The sequence below is a fragment of the Mirounga leonina genome, unplaced genomic scaffold (genome assembly GCF_011800145.1).
Source record: "Mirounga leonina isolate KUSES-001 unplaced genomic scaffold, KU_Mleo_1.0 Mir_91, whole genome shotgun sequence".
NCBI lineage: Eukaryota > Metazoa > Chordata > Mammalia > Carnivora > Phocidae > Mirounga > Mirounga leonina.
The window spans coordinates 27472482-27497933 of NW_023270839.1; the positions used below are offsets into that span (position 1 = coordinate 27472482).

The 25452-nt window shown below is 40.8% G+C and overlaps 1 protein-coding gene across 3 annotated transcripts in view; it reads left to right on the forward strand.

Moving 5' to 3' along the window:
- Positions 1-11546, forward strand: part of TMOD2 (tropomodulin 2) — a 47700-nt gene extending 36154 nt beyond the window's left edge. For 2 of the 3 annotated variants that reach the window (XM_034994891.1, XM_034994892.1), the window contains exons 8-10: positions 3058-3201; positions 8558-8702; positions 10631-11546. In XM_034994891.1, the coding sequence (XP_034850782.1) occupies positions 3058-3201; positions 8558-8702; positions 10631-10665 (324 nt within the window). In that variant the 3' untranslated portion in view covers positions 10666-11546. Of the gene's footprint in view, positions 1-3057; positions 3202-4266; positions 4817-8557; positions 8703-10630 lie in introns of those variants that run through there. The other variant, XM_034994893.1, reaches the window with a different exon arrangement.
- Positions 11547-25452: the final 13906 nt, after the last annotated feature.

Below are 25452 nucleotides of genomic sequence, written 5' to 3' on the forward strand. Positions count from 1 at the left end.
CCTGAGCCAAAGGCAATTGCTTAACCAACTGAGCCACCCAGGCGCTGCCCAGAGAGCTTTTTAAAAATACAGAAGTCCAGGGACACCTGGGTAGCTCAGTCGGTTGGGTGTCCTGACTCTTGGTTTTGGCTCAGGTTATGGTCTCGGGGTGGTGGAATTGAGCCCTCTGTCAGGCCCTGTGCTCAGCATGGATTCTGTTTTTCCCTGTTCCCCCAGCCCTGGCTTCTACTCTCTCTCTTTCTCTCTAAAATAAGTAAATAAATAAATAAATAAAATCTTAAAAAAATATATAGCAATCCAGGCTATAGCCTGAGATTCTGATTTAATTCATTTGGGGTGGGGCCCAATACTTTATATATCTTAACATTCATTCTAACATGCAGGCAGAGTAGAAAACCCCTGATATACATACTTTTTTGTTTTTGATTTATCATGTTAAATAATTTTTGTTTCTCCATTAGAAAAGCTGAGAGTAGTTCTATAATCTGCCTTCATCCCTCCTCCTTTTTCTACCTCCAAATTATAATTATTCCATTATTTTCACGCATTTCAGTTTTATATGTTTTATGCCCTTATAGTCTATGTTTTATATATAGGTTGATTGTAAAAATTTAAAACTTTTCACCAGTATTTACAACTACCTGGCTATATAAATATATAAATCTGTTTTCATGGGCCTTGCTGTCTACTGACTAATGCTGGTCTGAGTCTTGTTCCTTTGTAAGTGACTTATTTTTTCTTACTAGAAACTTTTAGGACTCTCTCTTTTCCCTTGGAGTTCTGAAATTTCACTTGTATGTGTCCACTTGTGAGTCTTCTTTACTCATTTTGCTGAGCATTCTATGGGTTCTTTCAGATGAAGACTCATAACTCTCTTCAACTCTAGGAAATTTTTTTCTTATTATTTTATAATTTCTTCCCTTGTGTTGTCTTTTTTCTTTTGTCCTTCTGAAACTCCTACTAGATGAATGTTGAACTTCTGTATCTTTCCCCATATCTTTTAACATTTGTCTCATATTTTCTAGCTTTGTCTTTTTACTCTACCTTCTTGGGAATAGCCCTCGATTTATGTTCTCACTCACGAACGTGCTCTTCAGCCATGCTCATTCATTTTGTAATTCTGGATGTCCATTACCTTTCTTTATTTCAATGTAGTATTTAAACTTTTCAGAACATTTTCTTGTTCAAATTCCTCTTTTTTTCTCCCCACAATAGCCAGTATTTATTTTATGGATACAATGTGTTTTCTTTCTTTTTCTTTTTTTGGTGGGTGAGAAGAGGGAGAATAACAATTAGAATTTTTACATTTGTTTCTGTTCCCTCTATGGCATGTTGTCCTGTTTGGTCAACTTGGCTTTTCTCTTCCATGAGGTTGGTTTTCCTACTTTGTCCGGTAGTCACTGGTTGCCAGACTTGCGAATAGAGAACGAGGTGGTTTTGTGTAAACCAGGATCGTTTCCTCTGCAGTTGTGTCAGTGTGTTTCACCAACAGACCTCTCCCTCAAAAGGGAGGCCCTTTCTGTTTCCCATTTGTCACCATCCAACAGGCTATGTAATTTATTTATTTATCAACTGCCCTCTTAGGACAGAGATTTTTCTTTTCTCTGCTGCTGGCATACTGCACACTGTAGAAGCCCGATAGTCTTTTCTGATTGATTGATTGAATGAATGAATGCATGAATGCATGCATGCTTTTGTAAGCAGGCAGGTGGACTGACTGCAGCCCTCTCTGAAGGGTGTGCATGGGGAGCTGTCAGGTAGCTGGGAGTCCCCCACAAGTCTATGGCTAGGAAGGCTTCACTCTGGGAGGGTTTCCTTCCTGGACATAGCTGCCTCTCCTCTCCGTTTCTCCCACACTGTGTCTGGTGAGGGGTCTGAAGGTGCCTCTGTTTCTGCATGGCTTCTGTCTCAGCTCCTGGCCTCACTGGAGCTTCTTCCTAGGAAAGTTTTCATTGACAGGGGGCTGGCAGTTGCTTCTTTCCTGGGAAACTGCAAGGAGGGGCGACGTGCTCTCCGTCTGCTCCACCTGTTCCAGTCTGTTCTGAAGGCAGTTCTTTCAGGAGATGCCCCTTACCTTACCTCTGGTGTCTCAGGCAACAGCTTTTTTTGTGGTCATTTCTCCACCAGGCTGTCTTTTTTCTGTATTTTGGCAATTCTTCAAGGTAATGGCCCTCTGTTTTGTTTTGTTTTTCTTGCACTGTGAGAGTTCCAGTCATTTAAAAATGGTATCTTTTCTTCATGCCAGGGGCCAACTTTGGGTGCAAGGGGAACAGGCAGGTGCATGTGTGTATCTCTTGTTTTGATCTGGGGGTCTCCAGTGGGTTTGCTACTCTGAATGGTGATTATATTCCAAAAGTTATCTTTGAAGAATTCTAATTTATAGATGACCTGAAATAATATGACTACATCAGTAGTGCCTACATGCTAGTCGACAGTAAAGTGTTTTTATCCGTTCATAGGAAAAGGGACAAAATAAAATAATTCTGAGATCGGGCGCCTGGGTGGCTCAGTTGGTTAAGCGACTGCCTTCGGCTCAGGTCATGATCCTGGAGTCCCTGGATCGAGTCCCGCATCGGGCTTCCTGCTCGGCAGGGAGTCTGCTTCGTCCTCTGACCCTATCCCCTCTCAGGTGTTCTCTCTCTTTCTCTCTCTCTCAAATAAATAAATAAAATCTTTAAAAAAATAATAATAATTCTGAGATCATGTCCTTTCTACATTTCTCCTAATGTTAAAATGTCTTTTTCTCAAAAACACAAAAAACCAAAAACCACACGCACAAAAAACAAACTGCTAATGATAACATATGGTGGTGGGATTTTACTCAACGTTCTTACTTAACAACGTTGGTAATCCTGGGTCAGGATTTTTTGTTTTAGTTTTTCTTTTACAGGTATGCAAAATTCGTAAGTCTGGGCTGCTGGACTGAATTATTCTTAGTTTGATTTGACTAAGTTTTTCTTTTAGTATATAAAAAACATCTGTGTTTAATTTGGGGCTGGGAGTTCAGTAAATAAATCTTTACAAGCATTAATGGTTACTTCTTTTTTGCATAATAAGGCTTTTGCAGATATGCTGAAAGTAAATAAGACCTTGAAAAGCCTCAACATCGAATCCAATTTTATCACTGGGTCCGGGATCCTGGCCCTGGTGGAGGCACTGAGAGAGAATGACACCCTGACGGAGATCAAGATCGACAACCAGGTGTGACTCATAGGGTGCATGTGAAGAGGGGGCCACAAGGCAGTGAGTTTAAAGCCAAGTTCTATGACTCGATTCGATGTTCCGGCTTTCCTGTAAGTTACAACAGCTGCTGGCCTGTGGAGGGTATATGGGAGTGCATGTCGGTAACCAGACGCGATGCACAGTGAGGCAGCCCGAGACAGAAAGGGCCAGCTCCCCACCAGCCCTCAGCTAGTCAGGTACCGGGGCAGAGAGGAGGGGGGCCGAAGGTGTTGAGGGCTACTTTGTGCAGCCATCGTCATCCTTGCCTCCTAGCAGGAACCGCAGCCAGTCCTGTCCCAGCCTTGCTGTTGCCTCTCACTGGGACTAGGGCTTTGAGGAGAAAGTGGGCTGGCCATGCCCAGAGACAGACTCCTTGCTCTTGGTTGGAGGTTGCCAGAGCTGAAAAAAAATTGAGCAAAACTAGACTCCTGCAGTCTGCGCCTGGCCACAGAGCCTGTTTAGAGGAATCCAGGTTCTAGAAGATGGTCTGGCTTAGAGAAGCAGGCCACACCCATAGTGCGATCACGGTCTCAGCTCTGTTGCGGTGTTTCTTAGCTTCCCATCAACAGCCAAAGCAAGCGGCTTGTCTCTAGGGCCACATCTTCCTGTACCCTGAAGGCCTTTTCCCAGCATCCACCTGCCATGTTTCCAGTGGCTCTGCTGGCTTCAGCTGGCTCCTGCTGTTGGACAGCAAGCCTCAGTTCTCAGCATAGTGCTGTGCCCTGCCCCTTTCAGTACAGGGAACTGTCTGCCATGGGACTCAGTGAGTCTGAGAGGCCTAGACACTGTCTAGTGAGAAGAAAGGGCCCTGCAAGGGCCCAGAAAGAGGAGACAACACAGAGCCTTGTGCTGTGAGCATTCTCCTATTAGGGGTGGGGGTGGCAGGGACAGTGGGGAGAGTGCCCCCTGCATGTCTGGAAATTCCCTAGTCTAAACCCTCCAAGAGCTGATAGAGCCCCGGGATTCTACCCAGGACTTTTGCTTAAGTATGGAAACCCCCAACAGGTCCCATGAACAACTCTACTATCCTTTTTTGCTACTTAGGACACGTGAGCTCCTTCAGGGCAGGTCCTCTGCCCCTCGACTCCTCCAGAGGCTTGCTGCCAGGGGAGCAGGGGAAGCTACAGAAGACAGGTGCTCCTTTATTCTCACCCTCCCCAGAAAGGATTCATCACCAAAGCAGCTTTCCCAAATGAAGATATGTGAAGGGGATATACACACCCAGCCGTACACTCTCAGGAAGCTGGATGCCGTGTATCCTGGTGTGTGTCCAGCTGCTAGTAAATTTAAAAAGAGGCATCAGGGAGTGGGAGAGTAGGAAAATGAGCTAGAGAGAAATATGAACTGAAAGAAAAGATGTGATAGCTCAGGAATATTTATCAGTTGAACTAGTATTAGGCAGTAGTTAAGTGAGCTCTTAGCATATTATTTCCAGGACATCTACGACAGAAGTGGATACCTTATTCCAAAGTGTATTTAACTTATGTTGGTTTAGGTCATTATGAAACCCCGTATCTGAAGTAATGTTCCAGAAACTATGTTCCTGGTTCCTTGTAAGATACCACCTAGTTAGGATTGCCAGATAAAATACAGTTAAATTTGAATTTCAGATAAACAACAAATAACTTTTAGTATAAGTATGTACCATGAAATATTTGGGACATACTATACTAAAATATATTTTTTTCTTTTTATTTATTGATATTATTTATTTTTATTAATCAAAATTCAAATTTAACTAGGTGTCCTGTATTTTTATTTGCTAAATCTGGCAACCCTACATCTAATGAGTGAGATGGAAACCTGAACATTGAGACGAGAGCAGCTTTTCCTAATGCATGTGAAGAAGACCCTGAAATACAAATCCTGAATTTGCTCTCTTAAATCCCCTTACATCAACCTTATCACCCCTTTTCAGTCATCTAGAATGGAATGGTGTAGTTTTCCCACTTTATTCCCCAATATGCCTCTGAAATAGCTTCTTTACATTTCTGACAAGAGGATTGAGACTTTCTAGAGCAACCGGAAAAATTCCTTGCTTTATTCCAAGAAAGAGGAAATTCAGAGTCAGAACTTGATTTCCATCCAAATTCTGCTTATCGACTCATAGCCTATTAGAAGTAGACCTCAGTTTCCTCGTCTGTGTAATGAAGGGTTTGAAATAAAATAATCTGCAAGACCGTTTCCTCAGGCAGGGCCAGCAGCTGAGACCAATTTAGCACCCTTGGGGCAGGCAGCCACGCCAAAGTGAAGGCCTGCTGAGAGCCTGTCACTGGGGCAGGCTGCTGTGGCTAGGCTCTGGGTAAATAGGTAATGATTTAATCAGATGCCCCGTGTGAGAAGGACAATCGGTGATGCATATTAATGAAACAGATGGGTAACTGCTAAAGAAATTTGAGTAAACAAAAAAGGTCATTAAAAAAACAGAAGAAATGTATGCTTAAACTTTGATTTTTCTTTTTCATTTGTATTTAGTGACTTATAAAAGGGAAACAGACAAATTATAAGAAATTTTGGCCTACATTTGTTGCCCTGGGTTTATATGACACAGAAGACCTCAAATAAAAAGACTCAGGCTGAGAAAGAAGGTGCCCTGTGTTACATTACTTTCTCCCTTTCTTTTCTATGCTCCTTCCCAATATAATTTTCTGCAGCTCCTACATCCCTTATATAGCCATCAGCATGCCCATCCTGCATATTACCCAAGCGCAGGACTCCAAAGGCGTGAAATTTGTGAGGGGAAGTAAAGGGACTTTTATGTCATCCCTCCCCATCAGCCACAACCCCATGAGCTCCTTCTGCCCTTGGATAGCACCAGGGGCATAAGGCATAGCTATGGCAGCCCCAGCCTTAGCTCAAGTCTCAATCTTTAGTACAGCGCACTGTTCTAAAGCATGTCGTGAGCTAAAGTTGTTCATGGAACTGTGAGGTCAGGATCTCTTTTCTCTGCCTCTCCCTCCCATTAGCTTAGAACACTAATTTCTACACTGGATACCCAAAGTTGTTATTGTCTAACTGGAAATACCACATTTTGTTAATTTCTTGGGGAGAGACTGGTTTGACAGGTTGCTGAGTGAAAAGAAAGAAAAGGAGCAAAGAATTAGACCTTAGGCCTTGCCTAGAACATAAAAGTTTCTCTCTAAATTTTCTCCTCCACCTGCTCAATACTTACATTTTCCAAATTTAAAAGGTGTATTTTTAAAATATAATAAAGCAATCAGAATTGCATGATGCTGGCATAGAAATAGACTTGGCAGAACAGTGGATTCCAGAAACAGATCCAAGTACACCTGAGAATTTTGTAGCAAAGTACCTCCGTGAGGAAAGGATAAAGTAAAAGATAGTGGGACAATTTCACTAGCATTTTGGAACAAGATTAAGTTGGGGCTCTATCTTGATTCTTATACTAAAATTCACTCCAGATGAAATGAAGATTTAAATATGAAAATATATGAAATCATAAAATGGAAGAAATCAGAAGGATTTCTGATAGAAGAAATCAGAAGAGCCTTCCTAAACATGATATAAAATCTAGATTGATATAAATTTAGTCACATGAAAATGAAAAGAGAATCAAAAAAAAAGTCAAAAGACAAACTGAACAAAGTATTTTCAACACATTTGACAAAAGGCTAATTTCCTAATATATAAGAAACTTACAAATTAAAAAAAAAAAGGAACCATGGGCTGTTTAAAAAATATATACAAATGACAGAGATTGGTAGTTTCCAAAAAGAGAAATACAGACGCATAAGAAAATTAATTGTTCTTACTCATAATTTGAGAAATGCAAATTAAAGCAATTAAATAAATAGAAGTGAAATATAAATCTTTACCAATTAGAATGACAAACGGGGAAAAGATTGATAATATCCTATGTTGGCCAGGGTAGGGAAAATAGTAAATCTCAAACACTGTTAGTAGGAGTAAAAAACTGTCATACTTTTGAGGGTAAGTGAGTAATGTATCAAAATTTGAAACATGCTTACTCTTGGGCCCAGCCCTAATTTGCCCTACAGGCACACTTGCAGAAATGTCCTAGGATATACTGTGTGTGCGAGGGAAATTCACTGCAGCAGCGTTGTTTGGAATAGTAGAAATGGAAAAGGTGTTCTCAATGTTAAATGAGAAATAAAAATGTTTCAGAACAATATGCCGGTATAATCCATTTATGTGAAAAAGCATACATGTACATATGATTAGGTATACATATGAATGCATAGAAAATGTTTTAAAAGACTACATATCATATGCCAAACTGGCTTTCTCTATGGGGAATGGAAATACTGGGGGAAGGGAGCTTTTGTATTTTATACACTTTTTATGTGCTTTTTCTAAATAAGCCTATACTTTTTTTAAAGATTTTTTTTTTTTAATTTATTTGACAGAGAGAGAGACAGCAAGAGAGGGAACACAAGCAGGGGGAGTAGGAGAGGGAGAAGCAGGCTTCCCGCTGAGCAGAGAGCCCAATGTGGGGCTTGATCCCAGGACCCTGGGATCATGACCTGAGCCAAAGGCAGACGCTTAACGACTGAGCCACCCAGGGGCCCCAAGCCTATACTTTTTAAGTTAAAAATTTTTAATAAACATATTATGGAAAAATTGAATTTTAATTTTTGTTAACTGTTAAATTTTGATTAATTTTAAATTCCTATATTTACATGCCCCTGTTTTTTTTTATTCTGCTTTTAGTTTTTTTATTCTATGTCTCAGCTTAAAAAACAAACAAAAAAACCAAGAAACCTCTTTTCACCCACTTAAAAAACTTGGGGATTTTTCTACAGCCCAATAACACCCTTCAGGGTTTGATAATTGTCCTGGCCATGGTTCAAACCACAATGAAGTTTCTTTGGGATCTCCTACTGAGAATCTGCTGAGAAAGAATGGCCAGCAGGTTGATGACCTTTAATTATTTTGGAAATGGATCCCAGAATAGAAAATTCAGTAATTGGATTGATTGCTATAAGACAGTTTCACTACTTAAAAACACCCTTTGTTTAAACCATAGAAACTGGGGTGAATTGGAAACACCGAATATTAGTTTTGCTTTAATTTTACATGTGGAATCATCTTTTCCTTCATAAATAATTGGCTTAGTCTTTTCAGTTTAGCATGCCAACAGACTTGGCTGTCTGTTGGATTTTGCTTCTAGACAAGGAGCAGGTCTCAAGTGACTATATGGGAGAAAATATCTCAAGTGACTTTATTCCTTTCAATGTGAGACTTTTACCCCTTTATGTTTTTGTCCAGCAAGTAGCTATGCATCTCTCCCATGCAAGTAACTGTTTCCTCTTTCTTCTTGGTCGTCCTGTTATGTGTCCGCACCTGTAACCAGAGACAGCAGCTGGGAACTGCTGTGGAGATGGAAATTGCCCAGATGCTCGAGGAGAATTCAAGGATCCTCAAGTTTGGATATCAGTTTACCAAGCAAGGGCCTCGAACAAGGGTGGCAGCCGCCATCACAAAGAATAATGACCTAGGTAACGCAGCCCTTATGTGTGCTGTTAGCAATTAGAAGAGTACGGTGACTATTTCTCCACCTCAGATGCAATATCTCACAGACATCATTCCACTGGCCTTTGGTGTCAGCACTTGATCAAATGCACATTATTACGTTATCCTGGGAATTCTCATCAGCTTTGCGGTGTTTCAATTTTACTGTAGCATTCTCTCAAGAAGAACTATTTGTTCTTCTTTTCCAGACAGGCTTTGATTTTTGCTTGGTTTCCTTTATGTATTTGGTTCTCCTTTACTTCTTACATGTAGCCACCCTGTGTTGTTATCTGCACCAGAAGATGGATACAGTGACATGGAAATTCCCAGTTCACTTATGTTTGACCCCTGGCTGTGCTTTTGCACTTGGGTATAAATGCAGTTATGTCTGATACTTTGGTGATTTCCACGTGAAGTAAACTAATGGAGCTATGTTATAAAGATTAAACTTAGAAGTAGCTTTTTCAGTTAGCCCCTCTTTAGTTTTTCCTGCTGCCTACTCTTTGCTGAGGATCCGTAATACTTCTTCTGTTAGGATGAGAGGGGGCATATCCTGGTCAACCACAGCACAGAAGAATGGGACAGATATGGAAGGCTTGGTCTGGGCACAGCTCAGTCACCTGAAGCAGCATGGCAACAGGACATCCAAGAGTTGATAGTCACTTGGCAAGCAGCCAGCCAATAGCAGCACTCGGTCCCCAGTTTGAGGTTTGGGGACAGAAGGCCAGACCTTGGCTGGGAGAACTGGGCACAGTGTTCTGCCAAGTAGAGTGCTGGCCATGGGGAGGATTCAGATCATAGACAAGACAGAAACCAAGAGTTGGAACCGGAAGGGGCAGGCAAAGATTAGTGTCCCTCTCCCTGCCCAGGCGTGCTCAGCCAAGCTGCTGAGGCCCGGGCCACGTAGGTTGTGTGACCTCCGGAGGCTGGCCAGGCATATGGCAGTGCTTGCCATTGGGATGTAGAGGATGAGGCTAAGGGGGCAGCCCTGCACACAGGGTTTTGGGGAAGGGTGGAGGCAGCAGTCAGCACCGAGAACTGCAGGGAGTCCATAGCTGAACAACATGGAGACCAAAGAGAAACAGGCAAAAGAAAAGGCTTGAAGTAAATGGAAAAACGATCATGAGCCCAGAAGTGGCAGCTGTGGGCAATAGCTTTTGTCTCATTTTCTGCAGGCTGGGCTATTTAAAGTGGAGAGTTAGGGCAGGACCACAGTCTGGGCACCTTTTTGCCAAATCCAGGAAGGTTAGAGTAACCCTCTTCCTACCCACCAGACAGGCCTGCAGGTGGAGAGGTGAAAGGGGGAAATGGGTTGCAGAAACTGGGAATGGGCCATCAGAGCAACTTTTTGATACTAAGTACCCACTTAAGGGAACCTTAATCTCTGAGTTTGCCTGCCATCTGAATCATGCCTTCTTTGGAAGCTGATACTTGCCGGGGGCGGGGAGGTGGTTTGTATAAAACAGGTTTCGAAACTTTGAACATTTGTTTGCGGCTCCTCCTGGTGTTCAGGCCGTAAGCTGAATTCATAGATTGTACATGTGTCGTCCTGGGGAGTTAAAGCCAGGTGGGGATCAGGTTGCACAGAGGCTGTGGGTATGTGACCATGGAAATACTCAGGACTTCACTGTTTCACGGGTCTATTCTGGACCTGCCACTCCATAGAAATTTCTAACATTCAAATTCTCAAATATCAGACGTGACTTTATTTAAAATGTAAATTCCGCAAAACACTAGGTTATGATATCATTTCCATTTATAGCATGTACTGGGTAATTGAGTATTGAAATTTAAGATAACTATATCCTTAAACGTGTGGGATTGCTGTTCAGTGTGATTAATGTTGTTGCTCTGGAATTTAAGCACCATTCCTTCAATTTACCTTTTTTCTTTCCTGTCTTTATTTCTCACCTAGTTCGTAAAAAGCGAGTTGAAGGAGACCGAAGGTAAACTTTCGCAAGACGAGGCTGAGTTGCACCCTGGTGGCCATTTAGAAATAAGCAAGCAAAAACCCTTCTCCTTCCCCATCAGGACCATTTTATTCAAGGTTGTGCATTTCCGTTAACCACCTGGCTAATAATTTAATCGTTGTTCTTTTTTAGCACTACTTATTTATCTTGGATTTTTTAAGATATACAATTGTCTCATTTGCTCACGGGCACCTCTGGCAACTCGCATCAGTGGACCTCAGCAGAGCTTTAGTAGGTAACAGCGATCGAAAATTACTTAACCACTTTCAGATTGGGTTGCCTGGCTTTCTTACATGAACTTTTCTTTTTTTTTTAAATCACTGAAAGGAATTTAGTATATACATGTATTTGTAACTGTGATCACGATAGAGGCCTATCTCTGTTTACATGCATAGCTTTGAGTTAGGCTAAATACATCAGAAGTACTCTTCTGACCACATAAGAAGTTAGTATTGCCAATCTTTCACTGGGTGAGAAAATGTGACCAACTTGGCGCAAGTTCTCCCCCAGTTCCAGAAGAATCACTAAATGCACGTGTCCCACTGTTGGAAGATCAGTGGTATCATCTTCCTGAAAGCAAGGCAGCATCATGATACTTTAACACAGCATCAGCAAATAAGTCTGAAATAGTAACCCATGAATAGTCTTCAAGATAGACTTACAGGCAGCAAAATTAATTAGCACACTTACCTTTATTGATTATTCAACATAAATCGATCTTTAACATGACTCTAATAGATAAAACTTTTTACAAAGCTGTTTTAAACTTTTCCAGACATGATGGGAAATTTTTAAATTTTAGAAACAGGGCAGCTTTTAAGACAGTACATTCCTCAATAAAACAATAATAATTACACCTTAGTCAGAGTTGTCTGATACATATGATTGCATTATTTTGGCAAATTTTATTTTTATTTATTTATTTTTTAAAGATTTTATTTATTTATTTGACAGAGAGAGAGAGAGAGACAGCAAGAGAGGGAACACAAGCAGGGGGAGCGGGAGAGGGAGAAGCAGGCTTCCCGCAGAGCAGGGAGCCCAATGCGGGGCTCGATCCCAGGACCCCGGGATCATGAACTGAGCCGACGGCCGTCGCTTAACAACTGAGTCACCCAGGCACCCCTTTCTGGCAAATTTTAGAGGCATTTATTGCTTTATCTTTAGTGTGACAAGATCACAGAATGAAATGTGAATGTTCAAGTTATTTATACAAACATTTGTCCATATGGCATGATCTATCCAGAGCTTTGCAGATATCAGGAAAGAAGTGTGAATTATCGCTTCTCCAGATGTGTGTCATCTCAAGGACAAAGCCTGTGAATGTACAACTGAGATGATTGCGTGGTTGTGTGCAATAACTTTTCATCTAGCAGAGCAACAGTGTGATGCTAAGCTAAGGAAACATAGGACTACAGTCTTTGGCTCAAGCTCACATGCCTTTGATGACAGTCAGTGCCTGAGGCTGTCATTGGCACCCTGACCCTGCCTCAGGCACCTCTCCCTCTCTCCCTTTCTTCTCTCTTCTCCCCTCCTTCCCTTCCAACTCTTTCTCTTTTTTCTTCTTTTGTCTGAAATTCTGAGCCTTGGAAAGGCGACATCCCTTGTGCTGGTGACACCTGGAGCTAAAGAGATTGCTGACTCAGCAGAAGATGGGCCCAAGTCCGAATTTGTTTAGTTACTGAGTGTTCCTGAGTTGCTCGATAGTAGTAAAACAAGCTAATGGGAAAACAATGAGTGCATTATTCTAGTTAGCTTGTAAAACACATAGAATCTGGTTAGGAGAGATAACCTTCATAAAATTGGACATTTACCTGTATTATAAGAACTCACATCCGTATCACTAAAATCCTTTGAAACTTCTCATTTTCTTGACAATATTTTACATTATTTGAGGGAATAATGAGCAGAATATGTTGATATATTTGGAATTCTAAAAATCCTTTAATTAGCTTTTGACTATATCTCTCTCTATAAAAACATAGTAAATATCATTTGATGGTTTTCAGTTTGATTTTTCCTTCCCTCTTACTCATTTAGGTGTGGTATGTTGGAGCCAACTCATACAGGCTTACCAATTATTAAATTTTCAAGAATTTTGCAAATTCGTTGTTAAACACAGCCATTATTAAAAATTAAATGACATGCACTTACAATTAGATTATTTTAAAAAACAAAAATAATACTCAAAACTACCTTTTAATTTTCTTTGCTCTTGAGATTATTCAGACCTATTTTGTCTGTATGACAGAAATACTGTATAATGATGTGCTGTTGTGCATCTCTTCCCAACTCAGAAGTTTAGGACTTCTTGTTGGTAGTTTGAACTTTCTTCTTGTTGGTAGTTTGAACTTGGCCGCGGTGAGAGTACTTATACTATGGAAATTAGCAAATGTTACAAATCAGGACATGTTCCCCCCTACTTTGCTGGTTGATAAACATTCATCAGCACACCCTATACACAGTTCTTTTTTTTTGTATACATGTTTTGGTTACCATGTTGCCAAAAGGAAGAACCTTTCTCTTAAGTGTCTTTCTCCTATTCCTTTAGATTTGTTGCAGATATATTGTAAGTGCTGAGTCACTGACTTGCCCTCCAAGTAAGACTTTTTCCTTTCTTTCCTCATTCACTCTCTTTCTTGCCTTCACCTCTACGAAATCTTGTATCCTGCAGAGTGTTCCCTGTAGCCCCAAGGACTGGGGGCTAAAGCAGTTCCTGATAAACTCTGGCAGAAAGCAAGAAAGAAAAGAATTTGATGGTGACTGTGCTGTGGTTGTTGATAGTATTAAAGCAAAATAGTGGGCTATTAACAAAATTTAGCCTGTTTCTAGCTTGTGAAATAGTTGGGTCACATGTAATAGAGTTTATAAAATCAAATATTTATTACTAATCACTTTATCTTATCATTACTTGTTTTTTTGAAGTAGCTTGAAAGGTGACATTTCCATGAGTATTCACATATTAAAGATAACTATTAGAAGATAAATTTACATTTTGGGGACCCTATAAATCATTGAGTTAGCCCAGGACTTCATTTCCCCATTTGCCCAAAGTGTGTAAGTAAAGCTTTTTCATACTCCTGCACATGATTAATCCCTTACCATCCATCATGGTGGGGCATAATGTATATAAAATATTTTTATATGTATGCATTTTGCCAAGTACTACATTTTGAGGTATTTGGCAACATCTGGACAACTGATTGAAGGGAGATAATCTCTCCTCAGACCACTTCCTTCCCCCTTTTAGACTTGCACAGGCCCAGGCTAGTGTCAGATCACACATCAGGACGTGCAGGCTCTTATCACCAACACCCATCCCAGCATATGTGGAAGACGACTTTTTAAGAGAGAATTTTGGAAGTCTAGAGATTATATAATTAGTCCAGCACTACATCTCCCCATCTGCCTGAAGCGTGTAATGGAAGCTATTTTATCCTCATTAACACAATTAAATTCTTTCCTTTCATCTTGATAGGGCATAATGTAAATAAATGTGTGTGTGTGTGTGTGTGCACGCGCGCGCGCACGCCGTGCACGTGTGTGGCCAAATATCTAATTATCTAATGAGGTATGTGGCTACATCTGGACCACTGATTGAAGGGAGATGCACTCTCCCCAGCTCCATTTCCCTTGTCCCTTTTTAGCATTGCTGCAGGCCCAGGTTCAATGCAAATCACTTCCTGGAGTTGGCAGCTTAGGTTACCAACCACCAAATTTCACAGCATGTATAGAAGATAACTCTTAGGGAATAATTATTAGAAGCCTGCAAATCATTTTATTGTTCCAGCACTAAACTCTTCATGTGCCTGAAGTGTGTAAGTGCAAGCACGTTCATCTTCATCAACACGATTACGCCCCTTCCTTCCATCTTAGTAGGGTATGTTGTATATAAATATTTTGTACATAAAGATCACCAAATACTATAAGTGGTATTTGGCTAAAGCTGGATGACAGATTGAAGGGAGATGCTGTCTCCCAGTCCCTCTTCCCTTACCCCTCTTGGAGCTGCTGCGGACCTAGGTTGGACAATCACCAGCCTGGAGGGTCACGTGCAGCTCACCCATCTTAGAGCACCAGTTCATCTTACAATAAAAGCCCATCTCCATTTAAAAACTCAAAAATCATCCCAATGCCTATACTACTCAGAACAATTTTCCTAAGGGAAGCTTGGTACACCAAACCAAAAGAAGAGCTACTTCTCTTCCAGACAGAAATGTGGCCCCTGGCAGGGCACCAACATTAGGGAAACCAGTGTGCTCTGAAAAACTACCATGAGAACATTTCGGACACTCAAACTTGAAACCGGCGTGAAGCATCAGCATGCTTTAAATGTGGGATAGCCATTTAAATTTGCAAAACAGTTTGCAGATACTTTCTTTTTTCAGGGATATGATGTACTTTGCCTTCTCCCAGGCAGTGTAAAGGAGACAGAGAAAGTGTAAGAATTCTGGATTAATACAATTTGATACGTGTTTCTGGGTTTGGGGGGTAGAGTGCCTTTTTGCAAAGTGGATACCATCTTTTTAGTTCAAGTTTTGATAGCATCAGCGGAAGGGGGCAGGGGGCAGTAAGTTATGAATACTGCGTTCTATGGTATGTTACCTTTACTGAGTTGGAATTGTTTCTGGTGTCAGCTTTTAAGTCATGATCCTGAAGCTTCCTTCCACTCTTCCACTAATGATGCAATAATAGCTATTTTCATTTTAATGAGCAGAGAACAAAAAAGAAATGTTTTAGCTCTGCCTTCCTATAGCAGGTTCCCCTTATTGCTCCTCACTTCAAATATCTCTGCCACTTAACAGACCATCCTCAAAGCTAAAGGATTGGGGCACATGCAAAGGCAAGGTGTGAGAACGCTTGGCAGCATCAGGCTGAGCCCTCTGGATGAAAATCACATGATCGGGCCTCCTGGGAACAAGCTGGAGAGAGAAGAGTACCCAGAACCTCAGGATGGATTTATTGTTTTCTTGCTCCCAACTCTAGATTAGATCGAATTTTGTTTTGTTGTTCAGAAGTTATTAAGTGGAGGGGCTGAGTGAGGCGGGGAAGAAGATGGAAATTAAAGGTCTCCATTTGCTTAAGGGGAGAAGTAAACTCTACTCAGCTCACCACCGCCTTCCCATCTGCCCATAACAGTAGTGATTAAACATCCAGGAGATGGATGGAGGAGGTGTTACAAAGTTCAAATTTGTAACCTGGATCTGGGTACTGTTCTAGGAAGGCCATACACTTAGCAGAAGTTGTCCCAGTTTTGTAATGCATCATTGACTTGGGAGAGGGTGAAGGAGGCTGGACTTCTCTCTGACATCTTCCATGGTAGTCATTTTGAGCACACCGGCTCTGCTAGTTGGTATGGTGGAAGGGCACCATGCTAACTGACTCGTAGGCTGACTCCTAATCCCATCACCAACACTTAGCAGGTATATGATCATGGGCAATTCATTCAATTGCCTGACAATTATAGACTACATAGGGGGAAGAGCACTGGATTTGGAGTCAAGACATCTGGACACTTGGCTCCACACTATCTTAGCTGGGTGACTTTGGGGCAAGCCACTTAGTCTCTCAAGCCTAAGATTCTTCAGCTATATTATAATGGGAATAATAGCTTCACTAACTACCTCACAGATTTGTGGTGAGAAAATAATCAGATAATGGGATGAAAACTCTACAGTGGAAAGGGCTATACAAAAGTGGGACATCATTTTCATCATCTATTCACTAATGTTTTCCACTGCCTCTTCAATCTGTTTTATTTTCTTCTGACCACTGAGTATGAGCAATCACAGCATGGGTATGATGTAGGGGACTGGAATTATTTCATTTCTAACACAGAGACGGGAGAGGTAGTTGATGGGTGGGTGGGTGTTATATACCAGTGATGTGTGTGTGGTAGAGCATTTTCCTGGGTCATCTTGACAGTACCCCAGGACGTGGTCAGGACCCTTGCAGTGAGTCTAAGGCTGGACACAAGTGGGGGGAGCAAACAGTGATTAAGAATTGAGAGGAGAGTCTGGGGCAGTGCAGCCCTCCTGCCAGGCTCTGTCACCACAGGGGTAGGCTCTGACTTGAGGTATGACAGGAGACCTAGGAGAGAAGATTATCCTTAAGGCTCTAGCAGCGGCTTAACAGGCTCAAGCCCTTACAGTGAAAGGGAGAAAGTGTCACCTGTGAGATCAGCTCTCCCGAGCAGCAACTGCCTTGTTAACACCAGCAGCAATCTTAGCCCTAGCCAGTATTTTTGTGCTTAGAAAGATATTGAAATGTGGTGTCACGGGCCTTTCATAAGCACATGGATGCAGGGACCATCTCATCAAGCTTTGTGTCTTCAGTAGCATCTAGTAAGGTGCTTTGTATATATCAGGTGCTTCATAAATGTTGCTTGAGTTCAATTGTCCTCCTGCCCCGCAAGAATGATGCTCCATTGGTCATCATGTGCTATTTGGATGCCAGCTGTGTGTGACTTTGGGCAAGACTTTCCATCTCTGTCTACATTTCATCTGTAAAATGAAGTAGAGTGGGTTAGATGCTCTCTAAGGTCCCTCCCAGCTCCCAAGCTTTACAATAATCCTGTTATTCTGAAGTTTCCATTGCCTCTGAGCATGCGTGAGTAATGCCTCCATTACAGCTCCATCTCTTTTCAGAAGGCTTTATCCAGAGGAAGAGGTCTGAACATTCCACAGTTACCTGTTCCTCTTCAGCGGTTTTTACTGTCTTCAGAATAGTTCTGGAGGAGCAGCTTTCTCTGAAAGGAGATTTTAAAATACATAATATTTTCTCCTCAAAATTGGTGGAGAAGAAGAGGAGGAAATGCAAAGAAGGAATCTGAGCACAGTAAACACAGCATGTTTTTCACAGGCTTTTACTTAAAGTGTGTGTGTGTGTGTGTGTGCGCACGTGTGCGCACGCACGTGTGTGTTTTTGAGCACATATTGATAACAGAGAGAAGCCAATCAGAAATACGCTGTGCAATTGAGACAAGCTGGCCCAGGTTTTAAAATTTCCCATGGATGATCTAAATGCAAGTAGATAGGAATTGGCCATATGGTGAAATGAGATGAATAGAAAATGTGCTTTTTAAGGAAATTTTATTTTAGTACCACACATTGCCAGTGACAATCTTTAGTTAAGAAAGAAATTATTCTGACCTAAAATTCTTATCTCTGCCATTTTGGTTTAAAAAAAAACCCACTATATTTGTGGAATAATATTGGTATTTTAATTAAACCTTTATCTTAATTCTGTTTCATCTACTCAAGGAAAGAAAACAAGCAGCATTTTTCATTGCATTTAAAAATGTAAAATACTTGCATGCCACCAATCGTAATATCTTACCAGTTTTGATGCCTGTGATGTGTGACCTTATGTGTGTACCTGTATTGTTTGAAGAGAACAAAGGAAATAATACGTTGTAAACTGTTTAAACTTATATTGGCAACATTTATTTGGCTAAGCAGTTACTGAAAAATTCACATAGTTTCACTTTTCATTTTGAAACTTTTCAGTTAAAGGTAGACATTTATTCAATAGGGAATGAAAGACTAATTTGCTTTTTAAATGTGAAAGTGGACATTGTGGGAAATAAGTGTGTGATAGAGTAAGATGTATGAAGCGTGAAATCCTCTTACCCTGATAATTAATAAGAATCCCAATGGGCACAAATAGGTGCAATGTTTGACCTTTTGGAATTAGCGAGCCAGACCTAATGCTAAGGTAAATGTATACTGTTTTAATTCATCAAGATCTTTCTGCTTTCAAAGATATGATGTATTCATTTATGTCTGGAATGAAGTTTCCAAGTGAAAATGTATAGAACATTAGGAATTAATAAACTTTCCTTTTAAAATGAAAGTAAAGACTCATTTAATCTGGCTAATTTTTAGACACGTTGTCTTTTTAAAATGAATGGTTGGCACCATGTTCTCATATTAGATGAGTACATTTGCAGAAAGGACTATAAAGTGTCCTTATTATGAAGAAGATAAGAAGTAGATAGATGAGAAGTAGCCAGAGGGAGAAAGAACTCATTAAAACAAATATGCACACATTTGGCTAAACAGTTAAAAATTGTTAGAATAAATGGGAGCAGGAATATAGATAATCCCAAAGGGTTTATTGTTTTACTTTGATTTTTTAATGTCAACTTCAGATTAAGGTTGTTTTTTTAAGCTATGCTGGGATTGATAACACAGAACATTAAAAATAACAAAGTTACATTTTAAAGATTTGCCCTGGTAAAGCAAGAAAACCTATTTTTCCTGCCCTCCTGCTGAACTCTGCCCTCTTTGTCACTTAGACTGATGGAAAGGTCCAAGAAGAAGCACAGAGGGCCTAGGTCTAATTTCTGCAAAGAAGGAATCTGAGCACAGTAAACACAGCATGTTTTTCATAGGCTTTTACTTAAAGTGTGTGTGTGTGTGTGTGCGCGTGTGCACAGAAGCTGTTCCACACCTGTGCACAAGGAAGTATAGTAATTATTTTGTTTAAAGGATTCCTTCAGGCTGTGGGGCTGTAATAAATAGGAGTTACAAATACGCACTTTGAAGTCCGACTTGCCTAGTTAAAACCTCACTTGTATAAATTTCTGTGGATTTCCTAGCCTCCGTTTCTTCACCTGTGTAATAGGAATCATGATCATACTTGACAGTAGTGACACTTGTGCTCTTATGAGGATTAATGTATAAAACACTTTAGGACAGTGCCTGACATGTAGCAGGCACTTAGGTATTACTATCCTAAACGGTAACTTGAATATCCATGGATGTTAATGCCAATAAAGTTGTCCATTTTGTGTCAGCAATGTCAGGAATTTAAGCAGGACTGTATCTTACTTATTTTTGTGTTTCTCCTGTCCATTCCTTCTGGCAAATAAGCCCTCCCTCATCACTCCAATAATTGAATATAAACAAGATAGAGCTGACTCAGGAGTTACTCCTGACATGCCCTCTCATTTAGCTCTGCTTCTTGTGACTTCCTTGATGTTTTAACTTGTTTGTACCTGTTCTGCTTTCTGGGTACCCTCCCTTGCATTTGGCAATCTGGCTCCAGGAGCAACTCCTTGACTTTTGGGTCTGTCTTGTGCTGGGCTTTCCTCTGTTATGGACCTCCGTCTCTCGGTTTGATTATTCAGCCGTCCTCTTGTGGCTATGAGAAGCGGCACCCCACGCCTCCTCTGCCCCAGTACTTACCCATGTCCTAGTCCCACAGCCAGGGAACATGATCAGATGGCCACAGCCTCTAGCAAGTGTCCCACATGTCACAGGACCTCAGTAGGAGGAATTAGATGTATGTGTGCTTGAATGAGATTGGGCTGTGTGTGAGGCCCAACCAACCTAAGGAGATGAAATAGGGAAATCTGGCAGCTTCATGACTCAAAAGGTATGTGTGTGTTGGGGGAGGGGTCCTCCAAATTGTAGACCACTCAACTTAACCAATCCTGAGCAAAATTTTAGAAAATGTACTATCTGCTTTAGTGGTTTTTCGGCACTTAGAGGCAAGGCAGTGGTCTCTAAGATGCAGCACAGATTCATTTAGAGAAAAGAGAAAATCATGGGAGTCCAGGGAAAAGAACACACTTTTTTTCAGCAAGACATTTGACAGAGTCTCACGACATCCTTGAGAAATGTGGTTTGCATAACGGTGAAACTAAATAGTTAAATGACTGGTTTAAATAGTCTTTTTTGACTCTTGATCATAAGTAAATGCTGATGAATTGAAGAATTTCAACCAGAAGGGCTTAGTAGTTACCACACAGCTATTTCCTTGACATGTTTGGATCAGCAGTTTATCAATAATTTGGAGGTATACTGATAGAATACCAACTGAGTCTTCAACTGATGGGCACTGGGAGGGACGAGGAATTCTTTGAGAGGTTCAAAAATATCTGGACAGGCCAAAATCTAAGCCTGTATCTAATCAGGTAAAATTTTATACAAGTAACAGTATAGTTGCCAATTTTTAATCCAAAAAAGTAAACTACAAAAGACAGAATGGGAAAAATACGACTTAACTACCATCTGTGTGGATAGAGACTTTGGGCTTGGCTAAAAGCTTACCTGTGATTAAGAATTAAATGTCCTACCTAAAAGCTAACTCTATCTTAAGTCACATTAGACAAAGAATCTTGATATTTGGCCAGAAATCTCCTATTTGGGCACTTGGGTGGCTCAGTTGGTTAAGTGTCTGCCTTTGGCTCAGGTCATGATCTCAGGGTCCTGGGATTGAGTCCTGCATCGGGCTCCCGGCTGACTCAGCAGGGAGTCTGCTTCTCCCTCTCCCTCTGCCCCTCCTCCTGCTCATGCTCTCTCTCTCTCTCAAATAAATAAATAAATAATCTTTAAAAAAAAAAATCTCCTATTTGTCCTGGGCTTTGGGCCTCAGCTTTGGGAATGTGTACTTCAATATTATTTCCATTATCCTTGAACTTTGACATGGTAGTATGTGTTTATAAAGGTTATTCTTTTTTTTAAAGATTTTATTTATTTATTAGAGAGAGAGCACGCATAAGTAGGGGGAGGGGCAGAGGGAGAAGCAGACTCCCTCCTGAGCAGGGAGCCCAATGCGGGACTGGATCCCCGGACTCTGGGATCATGACCCAAGCTGAAGGCAGATGCTTAACCGACTGAGCCACCCGGGCGCCCCATAAAGGTTATTCTTACAGCTAATCAGTCAACAATATCACTGATAAGAACAAAGTATGTAATTTGGGTTTGCTTTTATCATATGAATATTCATTTTCAGATACAGGCAGGTGTTCTAGATATAATCTGAGTGAAAAATCTCTATGTTTGTTAAAATTCTATGTAAGTGTAAATGTGTACTAATTACTGGTAAGTAAAATGCTGTAATAATTGCTGATTGTGAAAGGCTTATTTTGTGTTCAAAACTAATTTAAAAATTCAAAATTATTAAAAATCATTAAGAACTTTCAAGTAGATAAATAATTGTGACAGTAACTACAAATACAGAGAATGCATCAGCTAGATAGGAAGAAGAGTAAACTTTTTTTAGTCAACAAATGTTTATAAAAATTTAAACAATATAAGGAAGCATAAATTACATCATATTATAACTCTGTTCTTTGTAGGAATGTTTGGAATAACCAGCATTTATAATTTAAAACCAGAATTTAATTCTTACTTAATTCCATTTAGGACGTGGATCTTGCTCATCCCCTTACATTAGCTGAATTTGACTCTATAGTGTCTGCAGAAGAGTCTTAACAGCTGATGGTGCTGGGAAATTATTGTTCCTATACTACAGTGTTAAACTTTACAATTTTAGCACTAATATTTTACATAATAAAGTTAAAGTAATTAACTTTTGGTATAACATTTGAGGTTTATTTGTGTATTCTAGGAGTTTATTCTTTGGTAGTGTTATTTGTCAGCCAACTTGGCTTCAACTGAAAATTTTAGTTCTCAGTTCTTTGGCATTTGGCTGAGGTGTATATTCAGTGCACCTTTGGTGAAGGCATAATAGGATATGAAAATAGGAGGAACAGCAAAATTAATTCCAGCTGATGGCATTAGGGAAGTTTGAGTGAGAAAAGAGGCATTTGAGATGGACAATGAAACATGAGAAGGCTTCTAACAGAGTTGGGTGATAGGTAAGGACATTTCAAGCTAAAGAGTTTGCTTGAAAAAAAAAAAAAAAAAGGAGTCTGCTTGAATCCTTTCTATAAAATTGTATGTCCCAACCACGGTGTTTGTCTTCTCTGATTCCTACCTCTCACTGTAACCAACTCCAAGCTCCCAGAATGAAATCCTTACCTTTTAGTTTCAAGTTTATGTCTTTAGCTTAAGTTTTCTTAGTTCTCTTATTAAATACACCGACTGAGTGGCTTAGTCGGTGAAGTGTCTGCCTTCAGCTCTGGTCGTGGTCCTGGGGTCCTGAGATTGAGCCCTGCATCAGGCTCCCTGCTCAGAGGGGAGCCTGCTTCTCCCTCTTCCCTGACCACCCCCCCACCACGCTCCTGCTCTCTCTCTCTCTCCCTCAAATAAATAAATAAATTCTTTAAAATATATATATGTTTATACATAAATATATCAGGGACAGTATTTGCTAAAGGAACCCCCAACACTGCTGGTGTTGATTTCCATATGCTGATTCAGTGCGAAATGCTTTATGAGTTACTCCGGCTGGAAGTTTAAAGATAACAGTGTTTAGGGCTTACAGTACATTAAGTAGACTTACAGTATCATTTTATCAATCACATTCACTCTAACCAAACCCTGAAAACTAATAGGAACCATACCCTGTCCCTCATTCAAATATTTTACTTAACAGTCTCAGATTTGTTCTCGGCAGTATGCTGAACTTACTGTTTTCCATTATTCAAGGTGGGGTTCACTGCTTGCGGGGGGCGGGGGGGGTGCCATACCACTTCTATTTCTATTGCCTTTCACCGAATAGGCACTGCAGCAGTCAGCTCTTGCTAAGTCAGTCTCTAGCAACAAACACACCTAGATCTCAGTTTACTTCTTGTGCACATTACATGTCAGCACCTGTGTCTGGCTTAGGTGCTGCCCCATGTGACTTCTCATTCTACAACCCAGGCAGATGGACCAACCTTCATTTGCGACGTGTCATACTCCTCCTGGAGAGAAAGAGGAAGCATACTAGTGGGAAACACCAATGACTTTTTTTTTTAAGATTTTATTTATTTATTTATTTATTTGAGAGAGAGAGCTCACACAGAGGGAGAGGGAGAAGCAGACTCCCTGCTGAGAAGGGAGCCCGATGCAGGCTCCTGAACTGAAGGCAGATGCTTAACCGACTGAGCCACCCAGGTGCCCCAGAAACACCAACGGCTCCTGTTGTCCTTTTGTCCTTTTGTCCCTTCCACTCATATCTCATTGACCCAAACAGAGTCGTTTTATAAACTTTTGAGATTACAGTATGACAACACCTTTCAACACCTAAGTGAAGAAAGAAGGAAAAAAACATTACCAGATCATAGCCGAGCCTGAAAGTGTCTCTAGGAGGGCACTGCAAGGCACACAGCAGTGGGTAGGGCTGTCCTGTCCTGTAGAGGGGAGCAAATATTTGAGAAAAATATCTCAATCTACCACAGGCCTTCAGTGGATTTATCTTTTCACTTATGTATATCAATCTAATTTTTAGGTTTTTCCTTTTTTTTTTCTCTTTACGAATGCGTTTTGCTAACTGTAAGCTAATAATGGCAACCCATAAGGCATAGTCTTTTTAAGAGAGAGCTCTGTCTGCATTTCAGGATGAGCTTCACTGTGTCTTGTCCTGTGGAGCCAACCCTCTCACAGCTGGGGTTCATATCTGCATTTGGTCACTGTCTGGCATTTACAGGCAAACCCTCTTGTTCTGTGTCCTAAATTGAGACGAGGAGGAGGAGGGAAGGATTCAATATTTGTATATTTACAAACCTTTATTGAATCTCCAGCCTGTGTCAGGCACTGTTGCAGATGCTAAGGATAGAGCGTTGCACAAAGTCCTCTGTGAGCTTATGCTGAGTGTACGAGCAAGATGATATTAGGTAGTGACAAGTCCTATGAAGACAGTAAGGAAAGGGGAGAAAGGCAAGGTAAGGTGACCAGAGGAGGTGACACTTGAGCGGAACCTTCATTAAAATGACGGCATGAGTCATGAGTATTTGGGAGGAAAGCATTCTCCTGTGTAGTGCTAAGATCTTGAGGTGGGAATAAACTTGGCAGTATGGAGAAACCTCAAGGAAACCAGGGTACTGGAGCAGAGTGAGAGAGTGTGGTAGGAAAATAAAGTCACATAAGAACTCGTAGGGGTGGTAACTTGGAGTTTTATTCGAAATGTGTTGGGAGGCCATGAGTAGTTTTGAGCAGGAAGGTGACATGATCTTTGTTTTTAAATCAGAAACTGCTAGTATAGAGAATAGATCATAGCAGAAGTGGAAGCAGTTAGGAAGGTTCTATTTTTTACGGTTTTATTCAATACTAGGATATGATTGTTAACACCTCTGGTCCCGTGTGTAGTATTTTTTTATTTATTTTTAAAAGATTTATTTATTTTAGAGAGAGAGAGCATGAAGTGGGGAGGGGCAGAGGGAGAGGGAGAGAGACAAATTTTAGCAGACTCTGTGCTCAACATGGAGTGCCACTTGGGGCTCAATCTCTGAGAGATCAAGACCTGAGCCAAAACCAAGGGTTTGACCATTTAACTGACTGTGCCACCCATGTGTCCCCCCCATGTGTAATATTTAAATCACATGGGTTTAGGAGATTCATGTCTGTAAGCCTTGTGGTTATAATACATTAATATTTGTCGGAGGAAATGGGGGGGAAAACCCAGCACCAAATCACATTATTTTAGAAAAAGTAACAAAAAGATTTAGATTGTTAGGAAAATTTTAAAATGAATAGCTTAGCTAAAAGAGAAAATACAAGGGCACCTAGGTGGCTCAGTTGGTTAAATGTCCAACTCTTGATTTTCGCTCAGGTCACTATCTTAGGGTTATGAGTTTGAGCCCCATGTGGGGCTCTGTGTTCTGCTCAGCTCAGCGTGGAGCCCGCTTGACATTCTCTCTCTCTCTCTCCCTCTGCACACCCCCCACCCCGTGCACATGTGGGCTCTCTCTCTTAAAAAAAAAAAGAGAGAGAGAGAGAGAGAAAATACATTGAAGGTATTCTTAACACCCATATTGGAAGATCAGGGAGGAAGCATGTCATAGATTATCAGACACTGAAATAAAAGCCCTTTATGCCTAAAAAAACAAACCATATCTAGATGGCTGTAGTCTCTGCTTTGCTTATTCAGGAAC